The sequence below is a fragment of the Syngnathus typhle genome, linkage group LG4 (genome assembly GCF_033458585.1).
Source record: "Syngnathus typhle isolate RoL2023-S1 ecotype Sweden linkage group LG4, RoL_Styp_1.0, whole genome shotgun sequence".
NCBI classification, from domain to species: domain Eukaryota; kingdom Metazoa; phylum Chordata; class Actinopteri; order Syngnathiformes; family Syngnathidae; genus Syngnathus; species Syngnathus typhle.
In genome coordinates this window covers 16048381-16074711 of record NC_083741.1, presented here as the reverse complement: position 1 = coordinate 16074711, position 26331 = coordinate 16048381, and the positions used below count along the sequence as shown (strand labels likewise).

The 26331-nt window shown below is 41.7% G+C and overlaps 3 protein-coding genes across 3 annotated transcripts; all 3 read left to right on the top strand.

Moving 5' to 3' along the window:
• The first annotated feature begins 5869 nt into the window (after positions 1 to 5869).
• On the top strand, positions 5870 to 9182 carry eif3m (eukaryotic translation initiation factor 3, subunit M). Its single transcript, XM_061277231.1, has 11 exons — positions 5870 to 6003; positions 6420 to 6552; positions 6692 to 6830; positions 7057 to 7180; positions 7248 to 7342; positions 7427 to 7510; positions 7592 to 7691; positions 7837 to 7918; positions 8334 to 8477; positions 8644 to 8704; positions 8953 to 9182. Exons 1-11 carry the CDS (start codon positions 5962 to 5964, stop codon positions 9074 to 9076), a joined length of 1128 nt encoding a protein of 375 aa, XP_061133215.1. The 5' UTR covers positions 5870 to 5961; the 3' UTR covers positions 9077 to 9182.
• A 3069-nt stretch (positions 9183 to 12251) lies between these two features.
• Positions 12252 to 16023, top strand: prrg4 (proline rich Gla (G-carboxyglutamic acid) 4 (transmembrane)). Its single transcript, XM_061277179.1, has 6 exons — positions 12252 to 12731; positions 13465 to 13628; positions 13699 to 13726; positions 14722 to 14863; positions 15032 to 15217; positions 15298 to 16023. The coding sequence occupies exons 1-6, from the start codon at positions 12623 to 12625 to the stop codon at positions 15323 to 15325; spliced, it is 657 nt and encodes a 218-aa protein (XP_061133163.1). The 5' UTR covers positions 12252 to 12622; the 3' UTR covers positions 15326 to 16023.
• A 766-nt stretch (positions 16024 to 16789) lies between these two features.
• On the top strand, positions 16790 to 25724 carry qser1 (glutamine and serine rich 1). The gene is made up of 13 exons (XM_061276248.1): positions 16790 to 17055; positions 18310 to 18419; positions 18774 to 18893; positions 19022 to 22198; positions 22337 to 22641; positions 22733 to 22849; positions 23038 to 23171; positions 23262 to 23437; positions 23526 to 23663; positions 23737 to 23834; positions 24035 to 24181; positions 24588 to 24683; positions 24759 to 25724. Exons 1-13 carry the CDS (start codon positions 16946 to 16948, stop codon positions 24897 to 24899), a joined length of 4869 nt encoding a protein of 1622 aa, XP_061132232.1. The 5' UTR covers positions 16790 to 16945; the 3' UTR covers positions 24900 to 25724.
• Positions 25725 to 26331: the final 607 nt, after the last annotated feature.

Sequence of the window (26331 nt, the reverse complement as noted above, 5' to 3'; positions counted from 1 at the left end):
ACAAATTCTACTTATATGTCTGATGTTAATGTCTAACGTTTATATAAAACTCTAAACTCTCTCCAAAGCCCAATGTATTGTTACTTAAATTCAAAGAAACACCAGTTCATCAAACCCCATCTGGGAAAATTCAATTTATATTAAGGACTGGAAGTCTTTCAAGAACTTTTATCAAACAGGATAGTTGTCCGTCCTTATTTTCCTTTAATGAACAGGCAATGGCTATGCTTTTTTTTTTTTATTTCCCCTTCTATCAACAGTGAGACGTCTTCAAAGAGTCCCATATCAGAAGCTGTGATAAGAAGAAGAAAAGAACAATCTGTGGGAGAGTGAATATCTCCACGCTATATGTGTCAGACACAACATTTGTCCACTGATGTTTAACACGCAATCTTCAGCTGCTTGTTTCTCTTCACCTTCACCCTCCATCGCTAAACTCCCTCTAGTTTATGTAAACTAAACGCATTAATAATATCTCAGTGCAGGATTTAGCTTTTTGGTTCTGGTCAAATATTTATACTAAAATTGGCTCTTTGAAAGACACAATGTCGGGATTAATATGCAGCAGTGTGGAACTGTACTACATCAGACTGAAAAGTGTTTTTAATCTCATATTCCTTTAACATAACAAAAAGGGAATAAAAATAGTAGAAAGTGCTCTCATTAAAATGCAATACAGTTCTTCACCACAGCAAAATTACAATTGAAATGAATTAAACAGTTGTAATCTACAAGTGTCACAGAGCAATAATAATACATAGGAGTGGAGCTCTTTACAAGGCCTAGGCTTCGTCTCCCTCCTTGCACGGTTATAGATGTAATAATATGTGCTAAACAATAAAAACTAAAAAAAAATACATGATTGCTGACCATATGTTATCTTTATATTTGATTAAATGTAGAAGGTTTACATAGCTAGACACTTGGAGAAATGTGCTGGATAATCCATGTCTCATACAAGCAGGTGCGTGTGCGTCACCTTCAAGGCCAGTCCGTTATCAGCGCTTTACAGTAAACTGTGGCCTCTTCCGTGTTGTCACGCCCAGCAGCAGCTGCGGCCAGCAGGGCGTCAGCAGTCAACAAAAAAACATTGCACATATCTCCAGCAGTTACTGCTTACACATGCTGTCATCCACCACAAGCTTCATTGTAGGGATTAGACAAAAAAAAAGGCGGACGTGATGACTCGCATATGATTGCAATGACGGGGAGAAGCATGCAATTGCAAAGAATTGAGAATTTCTGGCGCGGTATTCACCTCAGGCCTGGCATGCATTGTAATTTAGTTTGTTTGTTATTGCCATCTGCCAGCAACATAGTTTTATTGTTCTATAATTATATAAATTGTATACTTATATTTGGAAATAGTGTTCAAATGCAAACATTCTGAAGGACCACTAACAGATAAAAAGCTTAAAACCACTTTTTCCAGGATTTTTGTCTTTGGGACTTCAAGCACACCTACTCGCTCTAGCTGCTAATGTAAATTGTGGATTTGATTGGCATCACAAGGGAGGAGTGCACAGTGCATTTTCGACATTTACCATTGTAATGACAAGAAAAGCTAATGGAAAGCCGCAATGGTTAATATGAGACAGCCGGCTGCACCTAAATTTCACACATCTTAAATTAGAAATGTTGCTCACATTAATATGATATTAATTCTGGGTTGATACAAAAAGGCCAATGATCCTGGAGCCTGAGCAGAATCCACCTATTAGGAACCTCTGCTCTAAATCATCAACTCGGATGAGATAGCCTGTATTGTTATCTAAAAAGTGAAAGGTCATGTTAGTAACATGCCACTAATTAGTATTACAGACTCTTGGCATCTTTCGTCTCAAGCCCGATGAAATGGATGCTAACTGTTTAAATGTGTCATCTTAACACTTGTACAAGCCTGTGAATGTAATATAAACACGGTTTGATGACAAGAGGTCACTCCATCACAGAGAGAGCCGCAGTCCTACTGCAATGACTCCCTTTTTTTTTTTTCCAGCTGCCATGAAGTTGAACAAGAGCACACACATTCCACACAAGAGGATGAACGACCTCGAAGTTGCCATGATTGATCGCCGTGGTGCTGTCAGTGATATGAAGCTAAGTGATATGGCACGACTGGCGCAAGTTTTTTTGGTACTAATTTTTGTAGTGGAGTCATAAAATTCGAGCTGAATGCCTGACGTTAATTGACAATTGGAGTGCGTTGTGGGTGATTCTGATCATAACTCTGCTTGACTGAATACGGGGAGGTGGAGCAGGTAATTAATCACAAGGACTTCTAATCTATAAGAAGAATAAATAATATAGATAGGTGATACATTATTAGGTCGTAGGTTCAAGATAAGCCAGAGATGGAAAATAGGGACGTTGTGGCTAGTTTTAAAGAGATGCAGTAGCTGGAAACATTTAAACAGAGTTTGCCTTCAACCAGTGGATTGACTGAAATGGAACACAATCAGAATATGACCCAAGTTTGAGTTTTCCTCCCCCCTCTGATGCAACAGTATGCAAACCATTCAATACTTCAGAAAATCTTTTGTTTCCATAATTTCCTAAAAGAGAAATAGCTAAATGTGGACACATCTGTGAACAGATTGTAGTCATCTTGGGTGGTCGCTCCCCAATGTATAATAAAAGTTTTCTTTTTATTAAAATGTTGGATTTGGACTTATTGGCGTAGCATGTTTACAACTTGAGTGTACAAGCTTCAGTTAATAGAGATAAGCTATGACTTATTTGATCATAATTGGTGCCACATTTCCATTTTAGTGCGTGTCAAGGACAAGAAAAAAGTACTGTAAATAATAAGTTCAACAAAATAACTCGTGCTTATTAGTAAAAATGACCAGCTGTTCCCAAAATTGTCAATAGCCATGATAAAATTCTGTAATTTATTTTTATTGATAACCAAACAAACAAAGTGTGCCTTTGTTGCAATAAATTCATGTCTGTTATGTTCATTTGGGTCTTTGGTAATGATTTTGGGCTTGATAGTAATGATGATGATCAAATAATTATGAGGGAACCTTATTTTATAACATTCACAAGCTAAGGCAAACTATAAAGGGAATTTCTTTTGGCTTAAATGTGAAGCTTGAAAACATAATTACACTGCTTGGAGGTCCCATAAATTAGTCCAATGCAATAAAGGCATCTTGGACAGTATTTGTTTGTTGGTTTTGTGCAACGGTTTGCATGGGTGGAAGGCGTCCGGCGGCCGGCGGACTCAGCTTATAAGTAATTAACAAGCAATCGGCCTCACCTTGGAAAGCACGAAGCAAGTCATGCAATGCATCCTGACAAGGTCACTGACTGATAGATGAGCCTGAGAGAGGGGGATTTTTCAGAGGCAGTGAAGGCAGGCCGAACTGTGGGAACCAGACAATTAGTGGGTGGAAGGTAGGCGGCCATGTTGGACGATGACCATCAGGCTGCTTTACATGGATACTCACCGCTTGGCCGGCAGACAGCAAGAGAGGCTGCACCTGGGCTCAACCGACTCCTAATACATGGTCATTTATCTTGTAGGAGGCAGAGTGGGCGTTGTGCCAGAAACATAAAAAGAATCATCGCTACAGAGGTGCTATTGTTAGTCCAGGGGAGTTACAGCAGCCCCTAGCGTCCCCCTGTCACTGCCATGCTTCGGTGAGCTTCACGTCACTCTGATGTGGTTTTTATTACTATTACAAATTACAATGTTTGAAATTAAATTATTTTATATTATAGAAAATGGAACTGTGGTACCAGGCAAGAATCGCCCACATTTCTTGGGGTCATGCAACACAAAACATACATTTGGTTGTTACTGTTCATAATTCCCACTGTGCTAAAAGTGTAAATGGTTGCAATAATCTAGATATAAAATGTATATATTGTTTCATTTCTTTGAGAGACATCCTGGAAATTGGATTCATTTTATTATATTGTTCCTGCACAAAGCTGAATCTTTGGCAATGTGGTGTTTCACAATCACTATTTTACGATCAAATGGGAACCTGACGTCATTAAACAGAATGCGTGACAGGCCAAATCCACTGAATGGTACCTAAAAATTCCCCCAGACATAAATTACTGAAAACGTGGGCCTGCTGTAATTGTCAACTAGTCCTCTGAGGACTGCACTAGTCAGGTTTGATCCAAGTAAAAGTAAACGTTTAAAGTATATCAGGAAAACTACAGTAGTCCCTTTTCTGTTGTGCTTTTTTTGCATTCCAATTTATTTTCCAATGGAAATGTATAGTCACGTAAACATGACTAATTATGAAAATGACAGCAGGAACAACATGAGTGTATTTCACATAAATGAATGAACTAGTACTAAGAAGAATGCAAAGAAGACAAGACTATGGTTCATAAACTACGAGTCGTTATGTGTAGCAGTTTTTTTTTCAGGTAGGAATGTTATACTGTAGATAGTACAATGAGAGTTGTTATCTTTCATAAACAATGAACTTACTTTGCATTTTTGTGCATGTTAAAAATGTTAGAATATAACTTAAAAACAAACTGTACGGTTAACAATGGGTTTGGAGGGTGACAGTTTGACCTTTGAACCACTTTTTTCTAATTGAAACAGGAAAAACTGTTGTAATGCAGAGAAAAAGGTAAAAGGTTCCATCGCACATACTGAAAACACAAAAGTAGTTTTTTTTTCAACGTATTGACTAAAATGTTATGATCATTACATCGTCAAGATAACTGCAATAAAATTTTGAAGACAAAACAAGTCTCATATGCACCTGGAGCTCCAAAGTCATAAAAACAACATATTCAGGATTTGAAATATGCCAGGCACATGACAAGTTGTTATTCAGATAATGAAAGGTGCAGAGGTATACGAGAACACTTGTGGAGAAGTATCTATAAATAATTTGCAGTGACAGCGCACAAGGGCAACAGAGAGTGAGGGTGGGATTCGGTACCAGGCACTTGCCTTCCCACCAAGATGACGCATCGTGCGAGCATGATGGTGAAATCCTCCATCAGCCATTTCCCCTCTTTTTTTTTTTAAGAATAACTGCAGTGAGTTCAGTTAGTTCCCTAACTGTAAGCACAACGAGAAATATGTGGCAAGACGTCTTTCAGGGAATGATGACTTCACGTGAAGTACCTCAGTAGCCAGTGAGTCCTAAAAATATTCTGATTTCAGTGACAAATGAGCTGTGAGCGATGCATGTGAAAACAACTTCTGTATCTTCACTTTGGGACTAAAGTCTGGGCAGCACCTTTCACATGTTTGTAACACGACGCCATAGTTTTTTAGGGTGAACTCTTGCGCTACTTACCCTTTTCACCCCACTCACTTCCATCACCCTGTGACCTGCCATTGTAACAATACACAGGATCGGGCTTGGCACAGAGGCAGAGCACGTGCGCCCACAGGTCAGCGAGGCTACGGTGGAGGGTGTTTGCCCTCTGACACTCATGGTGTTTCCGGGTTGGACAGGCCTGCGATGGTGGTCTACGCTGATGGGCCTCAGCTCCATCAGATAACCTCTTTCAGGGATCAGTTTCACCTCAGTAACTCTCATCCAAGTCGTCCAGGGTTAATCTCCCAGAGAGACTAGATGCATATCTGGAGAGAAGAGAATGAAAGATAGGGATGCAGTATGGAAGTCTGGGTGACATCAAATTTAAGAGGTTGGCTGACCTTTGAGGCTAAAACTACATTAGCTGAAGTTATCCAACAGAGCTATGTGGGGATTTAGCCATAAATTTGCAAGGATGAAATTAAGTGGAAACAATTCGCTGTAATAAAAGCGGGACATAATTTAAAATGCTTGTGAAACGCATAGGCTGAAAGGGAAAGCGCGTGCGTGACGTTTTTTGGAACACTGTAGCTTTAAGAGAACGACCCGGAAGTAAACAATCTCACCGGGATGTTTCTTTTTCTTTTCCGGTTGGGCTACCCAGGTGGGAGCGTGGATTTCGTTGCTGAGGCGCACACAAACAACAAAAATGAGCGTCCCGGCATTCATCGATATAACGGAAGACGACCAGGTATTGCCTTATGCTCCCACTCTTTGATTAATTATCATCTTTGGTGCTGAATTCGTCAATTATTGCTATTGAGCTGTAAAGGGTAGCAAACAAGCTAAGCTAACCCGGTAAATCGGCATGAGCGGCTAGGTATAAAATGATCGTAGGGCATAATAAAGACGCACATACTGTTTATAGTCTAGATTGAGAATTGGTGGATCATCACCACTTTTAAGACAAGTACGTGTCCTTTTTGGGTTTTATCAAGCTCTGTCACATGTCAACGATGTTGGATGAGATAATTATGTTAACGAGACAAACCAAATAAACGATGTGACATGTGTTTTCCAGCAGAGGTTACGACTCGATTTCAAGCGCCACCTATGAACAAGCCATGTAATTTGAACAAAATATCCATCTTCATTTTTTTTTCAAAGGCGTCCGAGTTAAGAGCTTTCCTCAAGTCTAAAGGAGCTGAAATCTCCGAGGAGAACTCTGAAGGTGGACTTCACGTAGACCTGGCTCAGATCATAGAGGCCTGTGATGTTTGTCTCAAAGATGATGATAAAGGTAAGCAGTAGTCCAAGCCGCCTTTATCATGTTAAAATTGCCCGACAATTTCTGTTCGGGCAAAACTGGTACAAATGAGCCTCAGTATACAGCAAGTAACATGTATGGTTGTACTCAATCTCTCTGTATTCCTCCACAGATGTGGAAAGTGTGATGAACAGCATCGTATCGCTTCTGTTGATCTTGGACACGGAGAAGCAAGAAGCTCTCATTGAGAGTCTGTGTGAGAAATTGGTCAAGTTCCACGAAGGAGAGAGACCTTCCCTCAGAATGCAATTGTGAGTCTTTTCCTGAAGTATTTGCTTACTGAAATCACGCCATAAAACTTTAGGGAGAACACATGAAGCGGAAAATCAAATGTGAATTGATGGAATTGAAAGTGTTAGTGGAAGACCAGCAAAAAGAAACTGTATGAGAGTATATGCATTGTCTTCTCCAGTAGGATGCATAGAACTAACGTGACGAAGATTTAAAGAAGGAATTAAAATGCTTTTTGTGCTCCAGGCTGAGTAACCTGTTCCATGGCATGGATGAGAATGCACCAGTCAGGTACACAGTCTTATGCAGCCTCATCAAAGTGGCAGCCGCCTGCAACGCCATCGCTTTCATCCCCACTGACCTTGATCAGGTACGCTCTCTCCGCCTTGTTGATCTCGTTGCCATCTTGTTTATATTTTCTTCCAACTGTCGATTAGGTGGCCAAGTGGATTGTTGACTGGAACCTGAATACAGAGAAGAAGCACACTCTTTTGAGGCTGGTGTATGAAGCACTGGTGGACTGCAAAAAAAGGTAAAGCTATAAAGAAAAAACTGCCATTTAGTTAAACACTGTCTGACGGGTGTCAGTTTAAAATAAATGTCTTTGATTTGGCAGTGAGGCTGCAGCCAAAGTGATGGTGGAGTTGCTGGGAAGTTACACAGAGGACAATGCGTCTCAAGCACGCGTTGATGCTCACAGGTAAACTTGCAGTTTACCCTAGTGGGTCCAATTCATATTTGCTTCCCATTCTCAACATTGATCTCCCTATGTGCTCTTTAGATGCATAGTTCGTGCTCTAAAAGACCCCAACACCTTCTTAATGGATCACCTACTCACTCTCAAGCCAGTGCGCTTTTTGGAGGGGGAGCTCATCCACGACGTGAGTGTTGATGTGAAATCCTTTATTTAGACACTTTATGCGATCTTTAAAATGTGACTATTGCTTTGTGAAGTCTTGAGACAAAGCCTAATTTTGACTTGAGTTTTGCTCCATTGAACAAGCTCTTTTCCTCCATGTTTTACAGCTGTTGACTATATTTGTTAGTGCAAAGCTCGCGGCCTACGTCAAATTTTACCAGAATAACAAAGACTTCATTGACTCTCTCGGTAAGTACATCCGCCAATTATACGGGTCATATTACAAAGAATGGACAATGCCTGATCACAAATCAGTTTGTAAACAAATCTTGAGACAACTATTGCGAACAGAGACTTGTAATGTTAATATTCCTTTACTGTCTGCTGCATTACATCACAGCCTTCTGCTTGGTAAATATTGAGCCAGCATAGTCCCGCTAGTTGACACAGACAAGGAATGTCTGTGTCAGCAGTGGTCGTCGTCCACTACTGAAGGATCAGTTGTAAATGCACGTGTTGGATGGACTACCCGGATATTGTGTAGTCCTGTTGTTGATGAGTAGAATCCCTAATTCTGTTGCTCTTCAATGTACACTGGGAAAGTCCCTAAGGGGAAAAGTAATGGCCCGCAACAGCTTAATGATTCCCTTGTCGCTCCCCACAGGTCTGTCCCACGAGCAAAACATGGCCAAGATGCGTCTGCTCACGTTCATGGGCATGGCGGTGGAATTCAAGGAAATCTCCTTTGACACCATGCAACAGGAGCTTTTGATTGGGGCAGATGATGTCGAAGCTTTTGTCATTGATGGTAAAGGAAGTTCACTTTCGCTAGAATGTGTCGCATAACAAGACATTGCATACATTTTTTTTTAACTTCTTTCATATTCGGGCGTTTTCTGTTAAGGTGTCACCGAAGTGTGAATGTGATGGCTTTTAGTCACAATTTTCATGCCTTTTTTGTTTCTATCTTATAGCTGTTCGGACAAAGATGATCTGCTGCAAAATAGACCAGACACAGCAAAAAGTTGTTGTCAGGTAATAATTATCTTTTTCACTCACTATAATTTGGTTTGTCGAGGACCACTTGGCCTTTGACGGAGTTTCATTCTTACGATGGCAAAGTCATTTGTATGCAAGTCACAACGCGTCTTCCTTAGCGAAGTAGTATACAGAAAGTATTAGAGTGAAAAATACTTTATAAGACATACATTTAAGTATTGCAGGCATATCACTCGTGTGTATAGAATACAACTTCAAATGTTTTCTGTCATCCTCCCCATCAGCCACAGCACACACCGTACCTTCGGCAAGCAGCAGTGGCAGCAGCTGTTCGACAGCCTCAGCTCCTGGAAAGCCAACCTTGCGACTGTCAAGACCAGCCTGCAAACTCTGTCACCTTCTGCCTAGATTCTACCTTCAGCCCATCCGTCAACTGCCTGACCCTTGGATTCCTTCTTTTACAACCGCTCTCTGAACTCTTATACCCTTCCAATAAAAGAACAGTGGAGCTCAATGCAATTGTCTTTTTTTACTGTTGATATTGTGCAGGTTCATTTTTAATGTAGCTGTTGTAATAATTTTGTTTTTCCAAATGGGCATCATCTTTGTCCCTTTAAGTGTGACTCTTGAGGGGGTTTTCCTCAAGCATCTTTCGACATCTGGTTTCAGTTAAAGGACAACATGCCAGTATTAGATGAGCTGTGACTTGAGTTGAGAAATTGGCTGTAATGATGAGGTCACTTGTCAGGGAACCACGCGAGAGGTGTCGGCGCTAATGCGAAATGTGATGAACCCGTCGTTCCCGGATCGGCATTGCGTGTCCCGGTGTTAGCAACACTTGGGAGCTGTGTGGGATGATTCATAACGTTGCTAGGCAGTGTGGTCAGCATGATTCATTGCGTTTAATTTTTATCTTGCAACAAATATGTATGTTCTGAGTCTGGTCTGAAGCATTAAGGATGTATAATCAAAAATCAAATGCTCCTAAAGTGCTACATGTCACTCCACCTGTTGCTAAATCTCTGCATTAATTCATAAATATTACCAAATATATTAGATCACATATTTTTTATTGTTATTAAGACCTGATGCACTAGGGAAAAAACAAGGTTAGAATCAGTGTAAAAATATGAACTTGAATAGTGTGATTAAAACTTTTTTTTAAAGTTATTTGATGAGTGTAATCCTCCAAAAAGGTTTTTATTGCTGAAGAGTTTGTGTTTAGGTAAAATAACTTTTTGAGTTCCTTTGCGATCAGAGAATGTGCTTGAATAAGCATAACTGACAAGTGCAGAGCAGGCTACTTGACTGGTGCAAGCTAACTTCCAATTTTCCAGCCCTCCCTAAGTACTTCCATTTTATCATCAGCAAAATAGTAATCGGGACAAGTCTTTTGAGACATGACTCAGATTAAGCAAGCTCCCTTTTCCTATCCTGCCAGTCCAGATGTCTGTCTGCAGAAGCTCACCACTCAGTCCAGTTGTCCACCGAGAGGTGCATCTCCAGCCTTTATCGGGGGCAACAAATTGTCATGCGCTCACCATCACAAAAAGCTGGAGCAGTGCAAAGAAAGTGTCATGTGATCAAGTTAATGGAATGTTTGTAAAGCTTTGTATCTTGGCTGGAATATTGTCTTTTTTTTTTTTAGTCTGGCTACTGCTCCCTCTCCCTTGCCTCTAATTTGTCTCATTCAGCGTTTCTTCATGTGAGAAGTCCCAGATGTAAATACTAGGGTCATTTTATCTGCCGTAAGCGCTATGACCTTATTGTTATCTAAGTCAGATAGTGGTGCTTCTGCATTGTTGAATTGTGAAGAGCTGCATCAGTAATGACCAGGCGCAAACAGCTGCCTCACTGTGCGTGAGCTTCCGAGGAACTCGATGCGTAGCTCAGCGAGAGACGATATTTCTCACTTGGGTTACAATATTGTAGTAAGTGACAGATAGGGTTTGACATCACACGGCAGATAAAGTCTGGAATTCATCATTTTCTTTTGCCCTTTTCTCCGTGTCAACATTCCTTTGGATAAATCCCGAGACTCGACAGAATCCAGATACCTCGCCAAGTACAAGAGAGAAGTTCTCATTGTCCCTTCAATTAGCACTGTGCAGTAGTCAGACAGATAAAATTCTATTACATCATATCGGCTTTACATAAACACTGGACACAAGGCCTAGAATCTCAGGGACAGCCTGTGTGAAACATCAACCTATTTTACACAGAGGTCCAGCCAAAAAGCATTAGAGTCAACACAAGATATAATGGAGAATTTGTCTGCCTTTTCCTTTTAAAACACTTCACTTTGGGGTCACTTTGGGAATCTTTTGGCACTAATGTGGAGAAGAAACAGTAAAACAGGCCAAAATCCAGACATCAGGGGGTAAAGCAGGGCACGAGACTAAATTACACATGAGTTATATAGACTGACTAATTTTAAGAGTATTCTGAAGTTTAGTTTCCCAACCTTTACTGAGCCACAGCATATACAGTATTTTACATTAGAACAAGCTTATGGAGCAGCAAGAAAGTCACAAAACCTTTTGTCTACTGTAATAATGATGATCTTGTCCTAATTGAGTCATACATTTACTCAGCAAGTACAAAATCTGTTTATAGTTGAATATGTTTTGAAATTTGAATAATCCCTCCCACTTTGTGGATTCTTCTTTCTGTAGGTTTTGTGTTTATTTTACCACCGAATTTGCTGACCACTCTTCTCCATCTATAAAAACTTTAAAAAATACAGATGTCCCTTCTCTCCTCAAAAAATAATGCTGTTTAAGGCCATGCTAGAACGTTTTCCCCATACAAGGCCTGTGCACAGCAATATGGTCCCTAGCCAGTCCCCCGCGAGAGGTTGAGTGCCTTTAAAAGCGTATAGATCCCAAAGATAGCATCGTATTACAGATGTCATTTATGCCTACCCATTAGACGTGATGGTATAGCTCCTGCATTGTAAAAGCGTCAAACAGATTGATGCAGTTCAAACACATGGGCAAAACCTGGCGTTCAAAGGGTCATTAAAAAGAGACGTCCACATTTATCTGACTGCATATGCAATTAAAAATACTTTAAAATATTACTGTAAAGTAGATTGCATATGAAAAATAGCATTTGTTGTCCGATAAATATTTGATTTTAACATGATTGTTTTTGTTTTTGATAAATCTGTTTTTTGATGATGATGATGATGATGTGCTAAGTATCATCATTCTATGAGCATAAAGGACTTGACCATTCTTGGGTATATTCCCTCCTATTACTTTCAATCTTGTTACTCAAATAAGGAGCTTAAGAACACAATGACTTCAAATAAGAAGTCGCCTGAGTTGGGCCAATACACATTTTGAATTGTTCAATTCAAGTATTGTTAGATTCAGACGTGAATAAAGACAAAAAGGTAAGATTTTTTGAAGAGAGTTCAATTGAAAGGTCGGGATAATAGCAAAAGTGTTTGGATTCAATTAATATTTTTCCCCTAATTCTACCCACACTATAGTACATAAAATCAAATGTGGAGTCTTGGCTCTGCTGCCATCTAGCGTCAGTTTGCGTACATATCACTCATCCTGTCATCCAGGTAAACTGATCGATTGGTCGAGCCTGCGCAGGTAGTTCTCGGAAGAGCGGAGCAGTTTTAACTACAGCGTAAACAAGTAACCTTTAAAACAAATTGGAAGGGACGCGTACCTTCGAGGAAACACGCCTTTGACAAATCGCCGTTTTTATTTACACCAGCCTAGGTTGATACGCAAAAACTGCCTAGGAAATAGTTGGTGACGTTTGCAGTGTCTTATCAGTGTAGAATGTACCGCTCCCATACTTTCGATATATTATGTGTCGACGTTAGCTTCCAGTGACCTGTTGTCGGTTTGGGTAGAAGAGGACTTAGTGGATTTTATTTGGCTGAAACTTCCATTTACGGCCTATTAATGCGTCTGTACCCACGTGACCATGTTAGTTCATCTTGACCTTCTCGTCTTCGTCCTGCTATTCTTCACCTGTGCAGATCTCGCCTGCGTCAGGAGGTTACGCTCTACAGAGGATGGTTCACAAGAGGCAGGTAAGTCATTTTTCTCCTTATATACTACCCATAATTGATTTACTGTTGAGTCATTTGGAATTGGGGTGGGCAAATTAAATGATGGAGGGGCCACATAGAACCACACATGTCCAAACTAAATAAAATTTAAAACAGTATGAACAAAAACGTTCATTGCAAAAATGTTATATTAGGCTTATTTACATTGGACAGTTTTATAAGACCAAGTTCAAGCGCAGCCAAACTATCTCTGCCATCTAGTGGTGAATGGTGATACAACAACTTACAAACGACAAAGCGGAACCCTGCTATGAGGTAGAACTGGGCTGGCCCACAAAAAGCAAAAATCCTCGACGAATTGAACCAACAGATACATTGGTGAAAAAAGACATTGTAAACCTGAAATATATATTTTATTAAAAGATGCTGATTCAAACCTTAACCTCACAACTGAGAGACAAACGTGCAATATTTTTTGTGGAGACAAATTTTTTCTCCACACACTGTGCTATAATTATCAAATGGGAATCAAAGGAATTATTTCTATAATTAACAGTAAAACACTTTGAAATATTTAGTACTTATAGGCAGTGCATTTATAGGTTATACTCTTACTTTTAATTCCAAACCAAAGTTAGATCAGTACTTCTTTCACTAAAAGTCTCCTTTGACAGAAGTATAAGTTCATTGTGTGAATACTTTTGGCAGCTTTGTCTACACTTGAAGTGTGATTGCAATCTGTTTGGGCTGTCAGTGTTTGTGGATGAAGGGGAGGCAAATTCATTCCTGGGTCGTCATCTGCTGTTCAACCGGTTCGACTTTGAAATTTTTGTCCCTGGAAACTTGGAAAGGGAGTGTAATGAAGAGGACTGCAATTACGAAGAAGCAAGGGAGGTCTTTGAAGATGTCCCGGCTACAGTTAAGTCACGCAATATGTCAAATCATGAGGTAAAATGGGATGATTTACACAAATTTGTATGTTTTACAGAATGACTTTTGGAAGAGATACACTGCAGGTAAGTAAGATAATTTCACTATTATTAAATGATGATCATGAAATTGTACACTTACTGGTCACATCATTAAATACACCAATATTAACAAATTGAATAAATATCAAAGATGGACACAAAATTTTGCTGGTCCGTCCGCCATCCTTAAGAGTCAACCAAGATAGTATTTAGCTTCCAACACAACTAGACTGACTGGCGATGTCAAAACGTTTTTGGTGAGATGTCCTTCCCCTCTTTGCTTGACGCAAAGTCATGGCACTCCCTCCGCCACAAACATCGTCAATGCACACAAGAAATTTGCCACATTGTAATATTTGGGCTATATTAGTGGATTACAAATGCAAGACAGGCTGGGCGTGTTTCTGTGAGTCAGTACTAACCCTAACCCGGTTGGGGACGATTACAGGGACAGATAAAATACACTGCCATCCTTGCTTACGCTGTCCTTTTTAAATACTTCTCATCCTCCGTCCAAAAAAATGGGTCGGAGGGACGGAATGGCTATTACTGACAAATTCAAGGAATGAAGACTGAAAGGCGGCAATTACAGTCTGTATAAATATTCAAACACAGCCAAAGTTACGGTTATGATAAAAGATAATAAAGTACAGTTTTGTTCACAATTCGATTTTTTTTTACAATAATTTTAAATGGTTACTTTATTTTGCTGACCGTAATACAGTCCAAAGCACAACCACAACGATGAACACATTAACTGATAATTATTGTCTTTACAAAGCCAGAGTTTAGTTAAGGCCTGTTTACACTTGCAAGTCACATCATCAAAAACAATTGCTGCTCTTTAAAAACCTGTCTGACCACTTGAGCATCTAAAAAGAAAGTCTCATGCTCATAAGTCTGCTTACATTTGTCTTATGGGACATTTGTTGTACTTTTTTTTTTTTTTTTTATCCAGCCAACAAGTCTACATCAAACTGGTTTGTCGTTTTAAAGCGTCACACCATGAGGTTCACTCTTTGTCTTGTGATGATTCACAGAGAAGGACAAGGTAGCCGCAAGGGTTGACATTACTTCCCTCCTGGTGTCGCTGATTGTCGTCGGGGTGATCTTTGTCATGTTGGGCCTACTCAGCTGGTATTTATGTCCAGGCAAATGTAAGAACGACTTCAGTCAAGTGAGGTGAGGAAAAGTGGGGTTAACATTTGATCTTTTGTTTTCAAACATGACTGCACACACCTTCAAAACCTAAATATAATCCTTTTACAGTATCAATAACTATTATATAACTTGAAAACAAGCACCAGACTTGTTGGCCGTTAAGCAAAATGTTTTCTGTCCTCCCCACAGCTCAGTTCGGGTTCGTCCCAGGAGCAATGCCGCTGTCATCATACGTCGTCTAGAGGAGATGTCTTTACAGCCGGTGCTACCACCCCCTGCTCCGATGGATGAAATCGAGCCCCCGGGACTGCCCTCTTATGAGCAGGCTATCGCAAAAGGCGGACAACATGATGCCCCACCTCCTCCCTATCCGGGGTAACTAAACTAAACACAGTTACTGTATAAAACAATGGAGTCACATTCTTTACACTTTACGTATTCTCTTCTCTTGCTAGTTCACGACATGGAAGTCTTCGTCGGTAGAGTCTTCGGGAGCTTCACATCAATTCTCAAACTGTGATTTTTGACGCAACTCATCACAAGTTGCCTGTGCCTCCTGTTTATCATAGGGATTGAACTGTCCTATCAAGCTCACGTTTTTATTTAATCCACTGTTAATCTTAACCTTCTAGAGTCTATGCCTAAAATGTATTATTAGGAGCCTGTATTATGATTTTTCTGCACTAAAATCCAAACCTACACTGAATTAAAGTTAAAAATGACATCAGTGGTACCTTGACTTAGGAGTGATTCGATTTATGAGATTTTGAGCTATGAGCCGCCGCTCAGACAATTTTTTTTCTTTTTATCATTCCCTTTGAAGCAGAAATTTGAGATACGAGCTCTTGATGGTGGCCTGTCACATCAACCAGCAATTTGGCACAATATTCTTCTAAAACAGTGTGAAGTTCATGACTGGGGAGGCACTGACGTCAATTCCCCCCCCCCCCCCCCCTCTCTCTATGCCGTTCTGGGGATTGTTTCGCTACTGTAATTATTGCTTGAAATATCTGTACAGCTGAGTCCAAGACTGAGAATGATTGCAATACGAAATCACTTCTTTTTTTTCTTGATGGTGAAAAAAGGCCTACAGAAGACATGTAAATCTTATCTAGACACTTTGAATGATAAATTAAATCTTATCTAGAAACTAAATGAATAAATACTGTGTATGAATAGTTTCTACTTTATTTATTTATTTATTTATTTCATAACTGCACTTTACAAAGACTGTTAAAGGAAACTCCATAAATAAGAACATGCAAGTTTTGGGGACGTGTGAGGAAACCAGAGTACCCGGAGAAAACTCATTCAAGCACGGGGAGAACATGCAAACTCCACACAGGGAGGGCCGAAGGTGGAATCTAACCCGCAACCTCTGAACTGCGAGGTGAACGTGCTAACTAGTGCTTCACCATGCCACCCCATTTTAAAATAACATACAGGCAAAAATCGATTACAAAAGAAAAGAAAAAAAAAAAAGAGTAAATTATTATTATTTTTTTTCAGGAATATGTAATTTTATCAAATGTTCCCCTAGACCAGAATGCGTCAACACTGTCAAACGCTTAAACTATTTAAAATTGAGTTATTGAATTACTTTTAAGAACAGATCTTTATTGTGATCCCAAAGGAGGACACTTAATAATTTTTGTGGAGTCTCTTTTTTTCTGGTTATTCCAAATCGAGACAGCCATTACTGTACAAATGAAACCAAACTTTAATCAAACAATTAATGGTGGCACAGAAGTATGTTTTAAGTCATTTTTTAACTGAGAAATGTCGAGAACCACTCTTCTAAGACATTGTTTAATATGTGAAATTAGATCACACACTTGCAGTACGAACAACTTGCAATAAGTTGAAGTGCGTGCTTGTATGTGTACAAAAGCATGTTGCATGAACACACGCTAATAAGTCACGGAGGGGGTGTGGGTCGAAAAGCGCACTTTTTCATCCGGGGAATAGCGCGACCTCACGGCGAGGAAGTTAGGGGGCCGTGCACCGCTCCGATCGGACTGCCGTAGTCGGCCGCACCGCAGCTGCTACGATGTGTGTCCGCCGCTCCACGAAGCTCCGCCGGGGGAGAGAGCCGTTCACCGGATGATGGACAGTAACTACCCGAGCTCCAGCTTTGCGGACGCGCTGGCTCCGGCAGCACAGCCCGCAGCTTCTTGGGCCTATGGCCGCGACTCAGCTACCATCAAGCAGAGGTAACGAATGGATGGAGGCAGACGGGGAGGGTGGGTCACCTTACGAAGGAAATGTCGGTGATGGAGGGCCTAGCTGGGGTCTTAGAGGACTAAAAAGGGAATCGATCGCTTGGAAGGAAACAAGGCGCATTTAAAAGAATTCAAAATCGGTGCTCCCAAGTTTTGGCTAACTTGTGAACCGGTTCCTTGCTGGTTATTAATGCGATATACCCTCCTAGTTTTAGCTCGTACCGTGTGTATCTACTCTGCGTGCCTGGGGCAGTTTTTGGTCAACTAAAATCGAATTTCGTAGACATATTCTGCGCATTTGTGCCGGTTTCTGGGTTTTGTAGTTACTATTCTCGAATCACAAATCAGCAACGTATAGTTGAACAGTCAAAAACAACAAGCGCAGCTAATGAGTTTCTGTCTCCAAAATAGCAATAGTTGTGTGCTTTTGTTATACTAATACATATAAAAAAAAGTCGTGTTGATCGTGGGGTTACTTACAACGTAATTACAGAAGCACAGTGAAGGAGCGAACTGCATAACATGCTAAAGTTAGCCAACTTATTGCAACTTTGTCCACAGTAATAGCAACCATACTTGGTGATTTAAGTGTTTTCAACTCTTCAGTGACACACAACGTGATATGGCTCTATGTATTAAAAAAGGTAAAGTGAGCAAAGGAATAATCACGATGTATTAAATAAAAGTACTTGTGAATTGACTTCATGCTGCAATTGATAATGTGATTAAAGTAAGACAAAGTTACTCCCATCATCAGGGCACACACGTTGTTGGCTCTTGCATCATCTCATTAGATTAGATGCAAGGAAAGGTCACCTAAGATAGACAGTTTTTAAGATATCTATTTATTTCGAGACCAAGCAAAACCCGCCGTGGTCCCGTTCCAAAATAAGGCCATTGTAGTAACTTGTACAAGATGGTTATATGCTTGCTTTATATTACAGTACTTTACCCGAAAATGACAACTCCCACAGAAATGAGTGTGCTGAAAAATTATGTCACCAAACTCAACTGCCAAGACTAGGACAAGATGGCTGTTTATTGTACAAGAGCATAACGTGGCAGTCTCCAGATGAAAATGTTTGCACAGTTAAGTCACTATACCGTAATGATGAAATGTGATCAAGAAGCAAACACTACAACACGGATCATTAGCATTATGTTTCATAATGCATTAAAAAAAAACTTGAGAGATTACTGTGCAGGGGAAAAGCAGCTGTCTTCAGTTGTGATTTGTGCATCCAGTTCCAGTTATGGTGCAGCACAGCTTGATGCAGGGCTCCTTCAACGGCAGAGCTTTACTTCAGTACAGCAGCTCCCCACCTACACTACAGCACATCTTGCTGCTGCCACAGGTGAGTTGTGAAGCATTTGGTTTTGATATTGACCCTTCTTATTTGCTGGAAGGCAATATGATGTAATCATGATTAAGAAACCAAAGAGGTAGGGCGAGAGCGCTTCTCAATTTGTTCAAATCTTTTCCCCTTAAAGATGATGGCAAATGACACAATTCCTTCCAAGGTCTAACTGTAGCCATCATTAAATATTTATTAACCTTAGCAGCTAATGGTTTAAGTAACATTCCACACATTTGCAAATGTTAGGTTATAACCGCTATCAAATCACCTAATTTATACCCTTGACATTGTCATTTTCAAAATAAATAATTAGCGTCCTGATTTCTTTCATCTTTCCCTGTTGACTTGCAGGAGCACTTGACAGAAACATCAATACTTCAGAGACCTCAATCATGAGTTTCCTTTCAGCCATGGAGTCAAGAAGTAGTGCCTCGCTCGTCGCTCCCTTTAGACCCCCATCGTGGACAGCAGGTGAAAACACATTAGAACAAATTGGTCATCCATCATAAACTGCAAGAGCAAAAAAAAAAAAAGTTCTTGGCCGCAAATGTACATTTTTGCCTTTACACTGCTGACTGTTATCAATTTGTGAAATCCAGGTACCAACTCATCAACCACAGGGCTATACCTGACTGGTGCTTTGCCTTCTACTGCCACATTTCCTTCTCCAGCTGCATTGACAAACTATCAACACACCACTCCATATACTTCTAAGAGTTATTCCACCAGCTCTTCCCTGGCTCTCCAGGAGCCAGCCCTGAGCACTTCCACCAATGGTCTGTTGTCTCATCAGGACTCCCTCCTGCAACTCAAACCAAGCCAAACTGCGCTTCCAACTGCCCTGGCCTTTAACCTTTCTGGACCCGCTTTGGGCTCAATTCTACCAGTCCAGTCCTCCACGTACCGCTCAGCTCAGGAGTCAGCCCCCCACCTCCTGCAGCCACAGTTTAACCTTCCTGCTCCCCATATAGCCTCACAATCCTACGGGGCCACTGTTTTCTCTGGCTCTGTCGAGAGAGCACTTCAGCGAGAATGTAGCGTGATTAAACACCACCAAAGACCTTCTACCAGCCACATAGCCTCGGACCAAGTATCCAATTCCGAGGACTCCTTACAGAGATACTATGCCTCTGGTAGTGAGGGAGGCATGTCCTTCCGACAAGACCGACCCAGTGAGACCCCGGAATCCTGCAGCCCTTCCACAGAAAAGGATTCATCTCATAGGGTCAATGGTGCCCTACAACACAAAGCGGACTCAGTCACCCAAAGCTATTCATGCACCACAGTGCCAACAACTAAAGAGTATTCCTCCAAGTTAGCTTCTGCTGGCCTTGAAGAGAGTCACAGAATTTCTCAAAGCTTAGTATCTCAGTCCCCTGAGAGCTATTCCAACCCCGGGCAGAAGTCAAACTCTGTAATTTCCAACCAACTATCCAGCCTTATGCCTAGCACTTTGTCCCAAACCTATATCACAACACACAGCCAGTCACAGCCCCCTCATCCTTCATCAGGCAATTTGTCTTCCCTTTATAAGACACTACCTTCTCTGTCTAGTCTGTCCGACACTGGGGCAACTTCGACTCTTGTGTACACTTCCGGTCCAGTGCTGAGCCAAGAAATGTATGATGTCCAGGTTCAGGGTTTGTGTCAGGGGACTCTCTCAGAGAGCTATTCGTCGTCACACTCTCAGAATGTGACTTATACGTCAGAGTCACAGGAGCGGGCTTCAGTGACTCAGTCCAAGCGCTATACCACTGTACAATCCATAAACGCCTCTTACCAATCCACCTGTGGACAGAGTTTGTCCACGTCTGCACAAGACTACACCCTGATGACAGGCTCTGTGGGGAATGAAACACTTCCTGTCACCATTTCACCGCAGGCAACCGTGCAGACTCAACAGATTTATGAGACTGTGTCTGCTACGTACCCACCAACTACTGAAGCTTTGAATAATAATATCAGCTCGTCATTAAAAGACATCAAGCCGACATATGGGAAAGCCACATTTGAAGAACTTCCTATCCAGGAGCTGCAGGCCCTCCAACAGGCATCCATGGAGGGCTTGGTCGCAAACGGCACCACGGCAGCTCCCAACAATGTAATCTATATTGTTTCAAAAATGGATGATCTCCACAAAACGCAAAGTGTCATCAGAGACACTTCACATTCTGGTGACCATCTCACACAGTTGAATGCAGAACAGCACAGTCACCTCAGTGGACAAGAAAATGCCAATCCAAAAACAACCAACTCCAGTATTAGTACTTCACATGTACTTCTTAGCTCAGAACCAATTAAGCAGCATCCTGTCCTCATCAAATCATCGGAAGCGCAACAACCCCCCCAAGACCATACCCACTTTATCACTGTCCCAAGTGCTCAGGTTCTCGTGGAGCATAACCAGATGATTTCTCTTCAGCAGCCCCTTGTGCACAATGCCCAGATGTCTTCAAAGGTTGTATCAGTGCAAGGTCTTCAATCAGCCCAGGGCTTGGGCCCTCTTAATATCCAGTACCTCCAGATGGATCGGGAACTGATGTGTCCCAATGTCTCTGCAAGCCAAAGCCAGCAGGCCACAGTTGTGTCTGAGCAGAGCTCAGGATGCTCCGACTCTTCTAAAGACCATTACAGCCAGTCAGCTATTCACCAGTCAAATGATGCTAAGAACCACTTTGCTCTTAACTCTCTTTGCTTCTCGGACTCCATGTTACTTGTCGATGACAGGAATATTTTATCAAACGTTGACGACATACTGGCTGCTACTGTGGCTGCTTGCGGCGTCACGCCGCAAGACTTTGTCAAAGGTGCATCCCCCACAGAAGTTCAAATGGCAGCAATGGTGAGTCCTGTTGATGCCAAGACTCCCTTTCAGACTGTGGATATAACGCAAATGTCACCGAGTTTCTCAACAGCTCAACAGACGATCCGCTCAGACACTAATTCCCACGCCATGGCGATGACACTAAATCGTGCGCAGATCTCTACACACCGCCAAGGGCAGGCCATTCACCACAGCAACAGTTCTGATCTCAACACAAATGGGGATGGAGACAGCTCTGAAAGTGACTATCACTCAGCGGGGCAGGTTTACGACTCCTCCGCTTTCCACAGCAGTGTCAAAAGTAATGAAAAGTGTGTTAAAACTGAGAATGACTCCATAAAATGCCAAAGGAGACAGGATTTCCCCAAAAAGGAAGCCAACTTTAAGTCTTTGACAAGGTCTGAGGTTTCTGGAGAAGATAATGTAGCGTATAAACCAGCCAAGCGCACTGGGCAGGCAAAGCGGCCTAACTCCAAGGGCGGCGACGTCAGCCCATCTGCTTCACAAAATGTATATGACGGTTGTCCACAGCAAGAGAGAATCAGGCAGAAGATTCGGGAAGTGGAAGCCAAACAACCAGAGGTGAAAACTGGTTTCATTGGCTCTTTCTTGGACTTCATCAAATCTGGCCCCAAACAGCAGTACTCTCCAAGTCCTTCAAGAACTGTTAGCCGCTCCAAAAAGCCTGCTACCTTGGCCAAAGCGCCACCACCATCATGTGTTTTCACCCCTAAAATTCAGACTCTGCCAAGTTCTCTGATTTCCCAGCAAAGTCAGGTCACGATTGCTCAGCAGAAACCTCTGGATGACGAGCTGCAAAGGAACTTGGAGACACTGCCGTCGTTTAGCTCCGATGAAGAGGAGCACACGGGAAGAAACCAGGCACTGAGGAACAGCATCAGCTCAGTGCTCTCTGCCCTTGATGAGCCTTCAGAACGGAAAGCCAAGCCAGGTATAGTAGTGTATTGGTAAATATTTGGTTTGCTTTAGGATTTACATGATGGGCTGGATCAAAGATTCCTACTAAAGATGGGCCTTTATTTCAATGATATAAGGAACTATATTATTGGCATGCTTCATCTTCCTGCAGATAACCCCGTCCCCAGTATGGTACCAAAACCAGTCCCAGTTCCCACTGTGCCGCTCAGCATCACTGACACCCGCTTGCCACTAATACCCACTGCTGCTCAAATGCCAACCACAGTCACCACAGTAACAACATCCGCCATCAAGCAGGGGCCCAGCGCAACGCCGCCTGGCCAGCTCGCAGTTCAGTTAATAAGTGTGGCAATCGAGGGACTGACTGATGAGGAGCTGTCGGACAGTGGAGGGGAAGGAATGTATCGGGAAAGAGACGAGTTTGTTGTAAGGAATGAGGATATTGAGACCTTGAAGGTATACAATAATTGCAAATGATGCAATGTTAAAGGAAGAACTATTTGACTTCTCTCAGTCGAATAAATAATTTATTGTCTGATGTTACCAGGGGACATTGCGTGCAGGAAGTGAGCCTCCTGCCATCTGGAAAGTTCAGAAAGCTTTGCTGCAGAAATTTGTGCCAGAGCTAAGAGACGGAAAGCGTGTCTTCTTTGCTACAAACAGCGTGAGTATACGCTGTACTCAAATAAGTCCGTTGTTTTTTTTAATACATGCAAACTAATTGCAGGTACTCAAATTGAGGTAATTTTCTCCCTTTTTTCTCACCTACTGGCTTTTGTGGGTATTGTTGTGGTCATCTACAACTATGACTTCCTGGTTGCTAATTCAACATATTTTGCTTTGTCTGTGCAGTATCTTGGATACTTTGGTGATGCTAAAAGTATGTACCAAAGGGTCTATGTGAAGTTTCTGGACACGGTTAACAAAAGGGAATATGTCAGAGTATGCAGTCGGAAGCCGCGCTGCAAGCCCATGAACTCACTCAGGTGTGTTCACACTGCAGACTTATGAGAGTTGAGCAGTTTCTGGCATGTTGCCGGTGCTTCAGTGATGACATCCTTTGGTCTGCTTCGCAGGGGTTTTCAAGTGAAGACTTTGCTGGGCTTGACAGGCGGCCCCTTCTCGTCATCCCAAGGCCAAAAGCCTCGTCCCAAACCCCTCAAGCAACGAGCAGAGCCCCCACCCAAGAAGAGGAAAAAATGGAAGGAGGCGTTGTCACCCGCTGCCTCGGGATCATCCGCTGAAGAAGACGGTAAAGAAGCACTTGAATCATTCTCAGATTGAGAGATTGAATCGGGATCGTGGTCAGAATTGATCACCTCCTTGTTTTATTCTCGTAGAGTTAAACCCCCCAGTGCCTTTCGCTTCGCGACTTCTCAACACGCGAACTATGAAGGAGACTTTCAGGAGCTTTGTGGAGCTGCTCGTCAACGTTGCCCTTGACGAAGATGTGCTGGCTGAACTTGAGCGAGCCAACGGTAAATGCTAAGCATATGGGAGAGATGGATTTCCTCCAGAGGTCTGACTTTGCCTGTCCTCTCACGGCCACAGATGCGCTGCTGCTACCACAGATGAGGAGGATGGACATCTTAATCGGTGATAACAGAAAACGCCTGCTTCACAAGCTGCACATTGAGCAAGCCCTTAAGGTGGGTTTTGTTCGATTGTTGCCGTTTTGTGATACGGTGAAGCACATTCAAACAGATCATCCGAAAATACTCCCACATCCAGTATATTTTCACTGCTGTGTGGGAACGACAATTGCTGGAAGCTAGTCGGGAACCTACTCGGCCTCCTCACAACAGAACAGAACAGAACAGTGTAACGTGATCTTGTCGTCTATCTTCAGACGGCACTGGACAGTTTGCCAGAGATTACGGTGGTTACGGAGCTGACAAACGATGGGGAAACACCCGCCTTCAAAGTCCGACTTGGTGGAATGGCCTACAACAGAAAGACCTTGAAGCCTGACGAGATGCCTAATCAAGTGCCGCAAGTAGGACACTTGTGATCATTTTGTTAGCTGTTGTAGCGTTTGTTTGTTTTTAGCTTCTCAATGCGGACAAGTTTTTTTTCTTTTTATTTTGAAATGGCTTCCTTTAACTATAATCTCATATAGCATTTTATGTAAAGGTACAAACTTAGTTGATTTTTTTTGTACCTTTTAGAGCTGTGAATTCTTGCGCCTAAGGAAATACTTTTGGTGCATTACCGCCACATTCTCTCCACTGGCGATAATCCACCAAATCGCCAAAACCAAGTCAGCAATTATGGAACGGGGAATTTGAGTGGCAATCTGTATCTCAACTCGTTTTGGCACTCTGTTTATGGGTCGGCTCTTTAGGTCTGTCCAGCAGAGGGTGCAATTTCCCACCATTTATTGCATGTGTCTGTTTGCGTAGGAGTACACGGTGGACCAGCAAAAAACCCAGTGGGTTTCGCTGTATCACTCTCTACGGCACTACAAGTACCACACATACCTCATGTGTAGGGATGAGGTGAGACGGTTCTTACTGTCGTAGAGCTTTGCTTTATGGAGGCTAATCATTATCATCATGTTATTTGTTCTTCAGATCGCCACACTGCGTGTGCAGGCGGGTGAGCTGGGGCAGGAGGAAACCATACAGAAGTGCCTGCAGAATAGAGCTTGGCTGGAGGGGCTCTTTGACCGTTTTGGGGAGCTGATTAATCAAGTGCAGCAGGCCTGCCGATGAACAGCCTCATATTTTGGGAACACTTATGAACCTTCGTGTCTTGTCTACACATGGATCCGAGCAATATGGTGCCAAAGGAGTGCATAGATGTCTCTTCTCTGTAGCTGAGGTCTTAATAAGAATCTAATAGAATCTAGTTTTTACCTTCTTTGCCTCAGCAGAAAGCATCAAGAGAGGACAAGGGCTATGTTTTGGGAACTTTTCCCTCCATAAGCGCCTCCCTGTTGTCTGTGTTTGTTGCAACAGACACTTTTTTTTTTTATTGGTCATTATAGATTTATAGTTTCTATTTTTTTAGCCAGATTATTATGGATGCTAGATTGTGGTAGAAATCAGAATGCCAATAGATGTAATAAGCCTTTATCAATCGGTTCAATAAGTAGGTTCAGATCACAGAGAACCCTATTGATTGTAATTTTAAAAAAAAAAAACCTTAGTTATATACTTTTTGTAAAACATCCCATTTTTAGGTGTGTTAACTCACATGGTTATTCATATATATAGTGTACATTCTGTATAAAAAAATTAAGCCAGTGGGTGTATTGCTAACAAAACACTGTATCTACTATTCAACATTTTACTTTTAAGAGTCATTTTCATGAATATTGTTTTTCTGAGGGTAAAATACAGCTGTCTTTATACTCCTTTGCATAGCTCACATTTTAATGATGAATAGAGTTATATTTTTCACAAAGTAAATATTATTCTGTACTTTTTTCACTGTATGCTGATAACGGGCGAATTTTAAGGTCACTTTTATGCTTTCAAATATTCTTGGTCTTCTCAAGATACAGATTGTAAATAAAGTGCCACATGAATGAATTAGATTTTTTTCCGTGTAAGTTGCCATCAAGTAAATCAACATTTGAATAAATATAAACATGTGCACTGTGACAGCTATAACGGCCAATTAAATGTATCACAACAAAAACATGACGTGAGATCAAAACTGCTGCAGCCTAGCTGTACCAATACATTATGTATATTACTTAACTACATATCATAATTGTCTATGTACCTGTGGCAGAAAAAGCAAAGCGTGGTAAGTCTATCTTCCTAATGTGTACATGCAGTCAATAACTGCCACAAGCTCCTCAAATATTCACACGTTATTTCTCACATGCTTCCTTTTTCTATCACTATACGCGGCCAGGGCAATTGGCATCTTTTTACATGACTTGATGTTTTTCTTTTAATCCTGGTTGTTATTTAGGAACACTGGTTGACCAACGCTGTTCAATGTGATGCTGGCCCTCGGTGTTCTCATGATCAAACTATTCACTATTGAATAAAACATGACCGTCATAGTGCAGCCATAACACAAAATGACTGTCAGTCCTTTGAGAAACAAAAGTACGTCTGTACTGATCTGAGGAGAGCCTCTGTCTTCTGGTTGGAGGCGGACGGCAGCCAATCAGTTCACCATTCCACT

Bases quoted from the DNA above. Each gene is read 5' to 3' on its own strand.
- prrg4 (XM_061277179.1), top strand. From the start codon at position 12,623: ATGTTAGTTCATCTTGACCTTCTCGTCTTCGTCCTGCTATTCTTCACC. The intron at 13,629-13,698 runs GTTAAGTCACGC...TATGTTTTACAG, and splicing joins TTGAAGATGTCCCGGCTACA to AATGACTTTTGGAAGAGATA. The intron at 15,218-15,297 runs GTAACTAAACTA...TTCTCTTGCTAG, and splicing joins CCACCTCCTCCCTATCCGGG to TTCACGACATGGAAGTCTTC.
- eif3m (XM_061277231.1), top strand. From the start codon at position 5,962: ATGAGCGTCCCGGCATTCATCGATATAACGGAAGACGACCAG. The intron at 6,553-6,691 runs GTAAGCAGTAGT...ATTCCTCCACAG, and splicing joins TCTCAAAGATGATGATAAAG to ATGTGGAAAGTGTGATGAAC. The intron at 7,181-7,247 runs GTACGCTCTCTC...ACTGTCGATTAG, and splicing joins TCCCCACTGACCTTGATCAG to GTGGCCAAGTGGATTGTTGA.
- qser1 (XM_061276248.1), top strand. From the start codon at position 16,946: ATGATGGACAGTAACTACCCGAGCTCCAGCTTTGCGGACGCGCTGGCT. The intron at 22,642-22,732 runs GTATACAATAAT...TGATGTTACCAG, and splicing joins AGGATATTGAGACCTTGAAG to GGGACATTGCGTGCAGGAAG. The intron at 23,172-23,261 runs GTGTGTTCACAC...TCTGCTTCGCAG, and splicing joins AAGCCCATGAACTCACTCAG to GGGTTTTCAAGTGAAGACTT.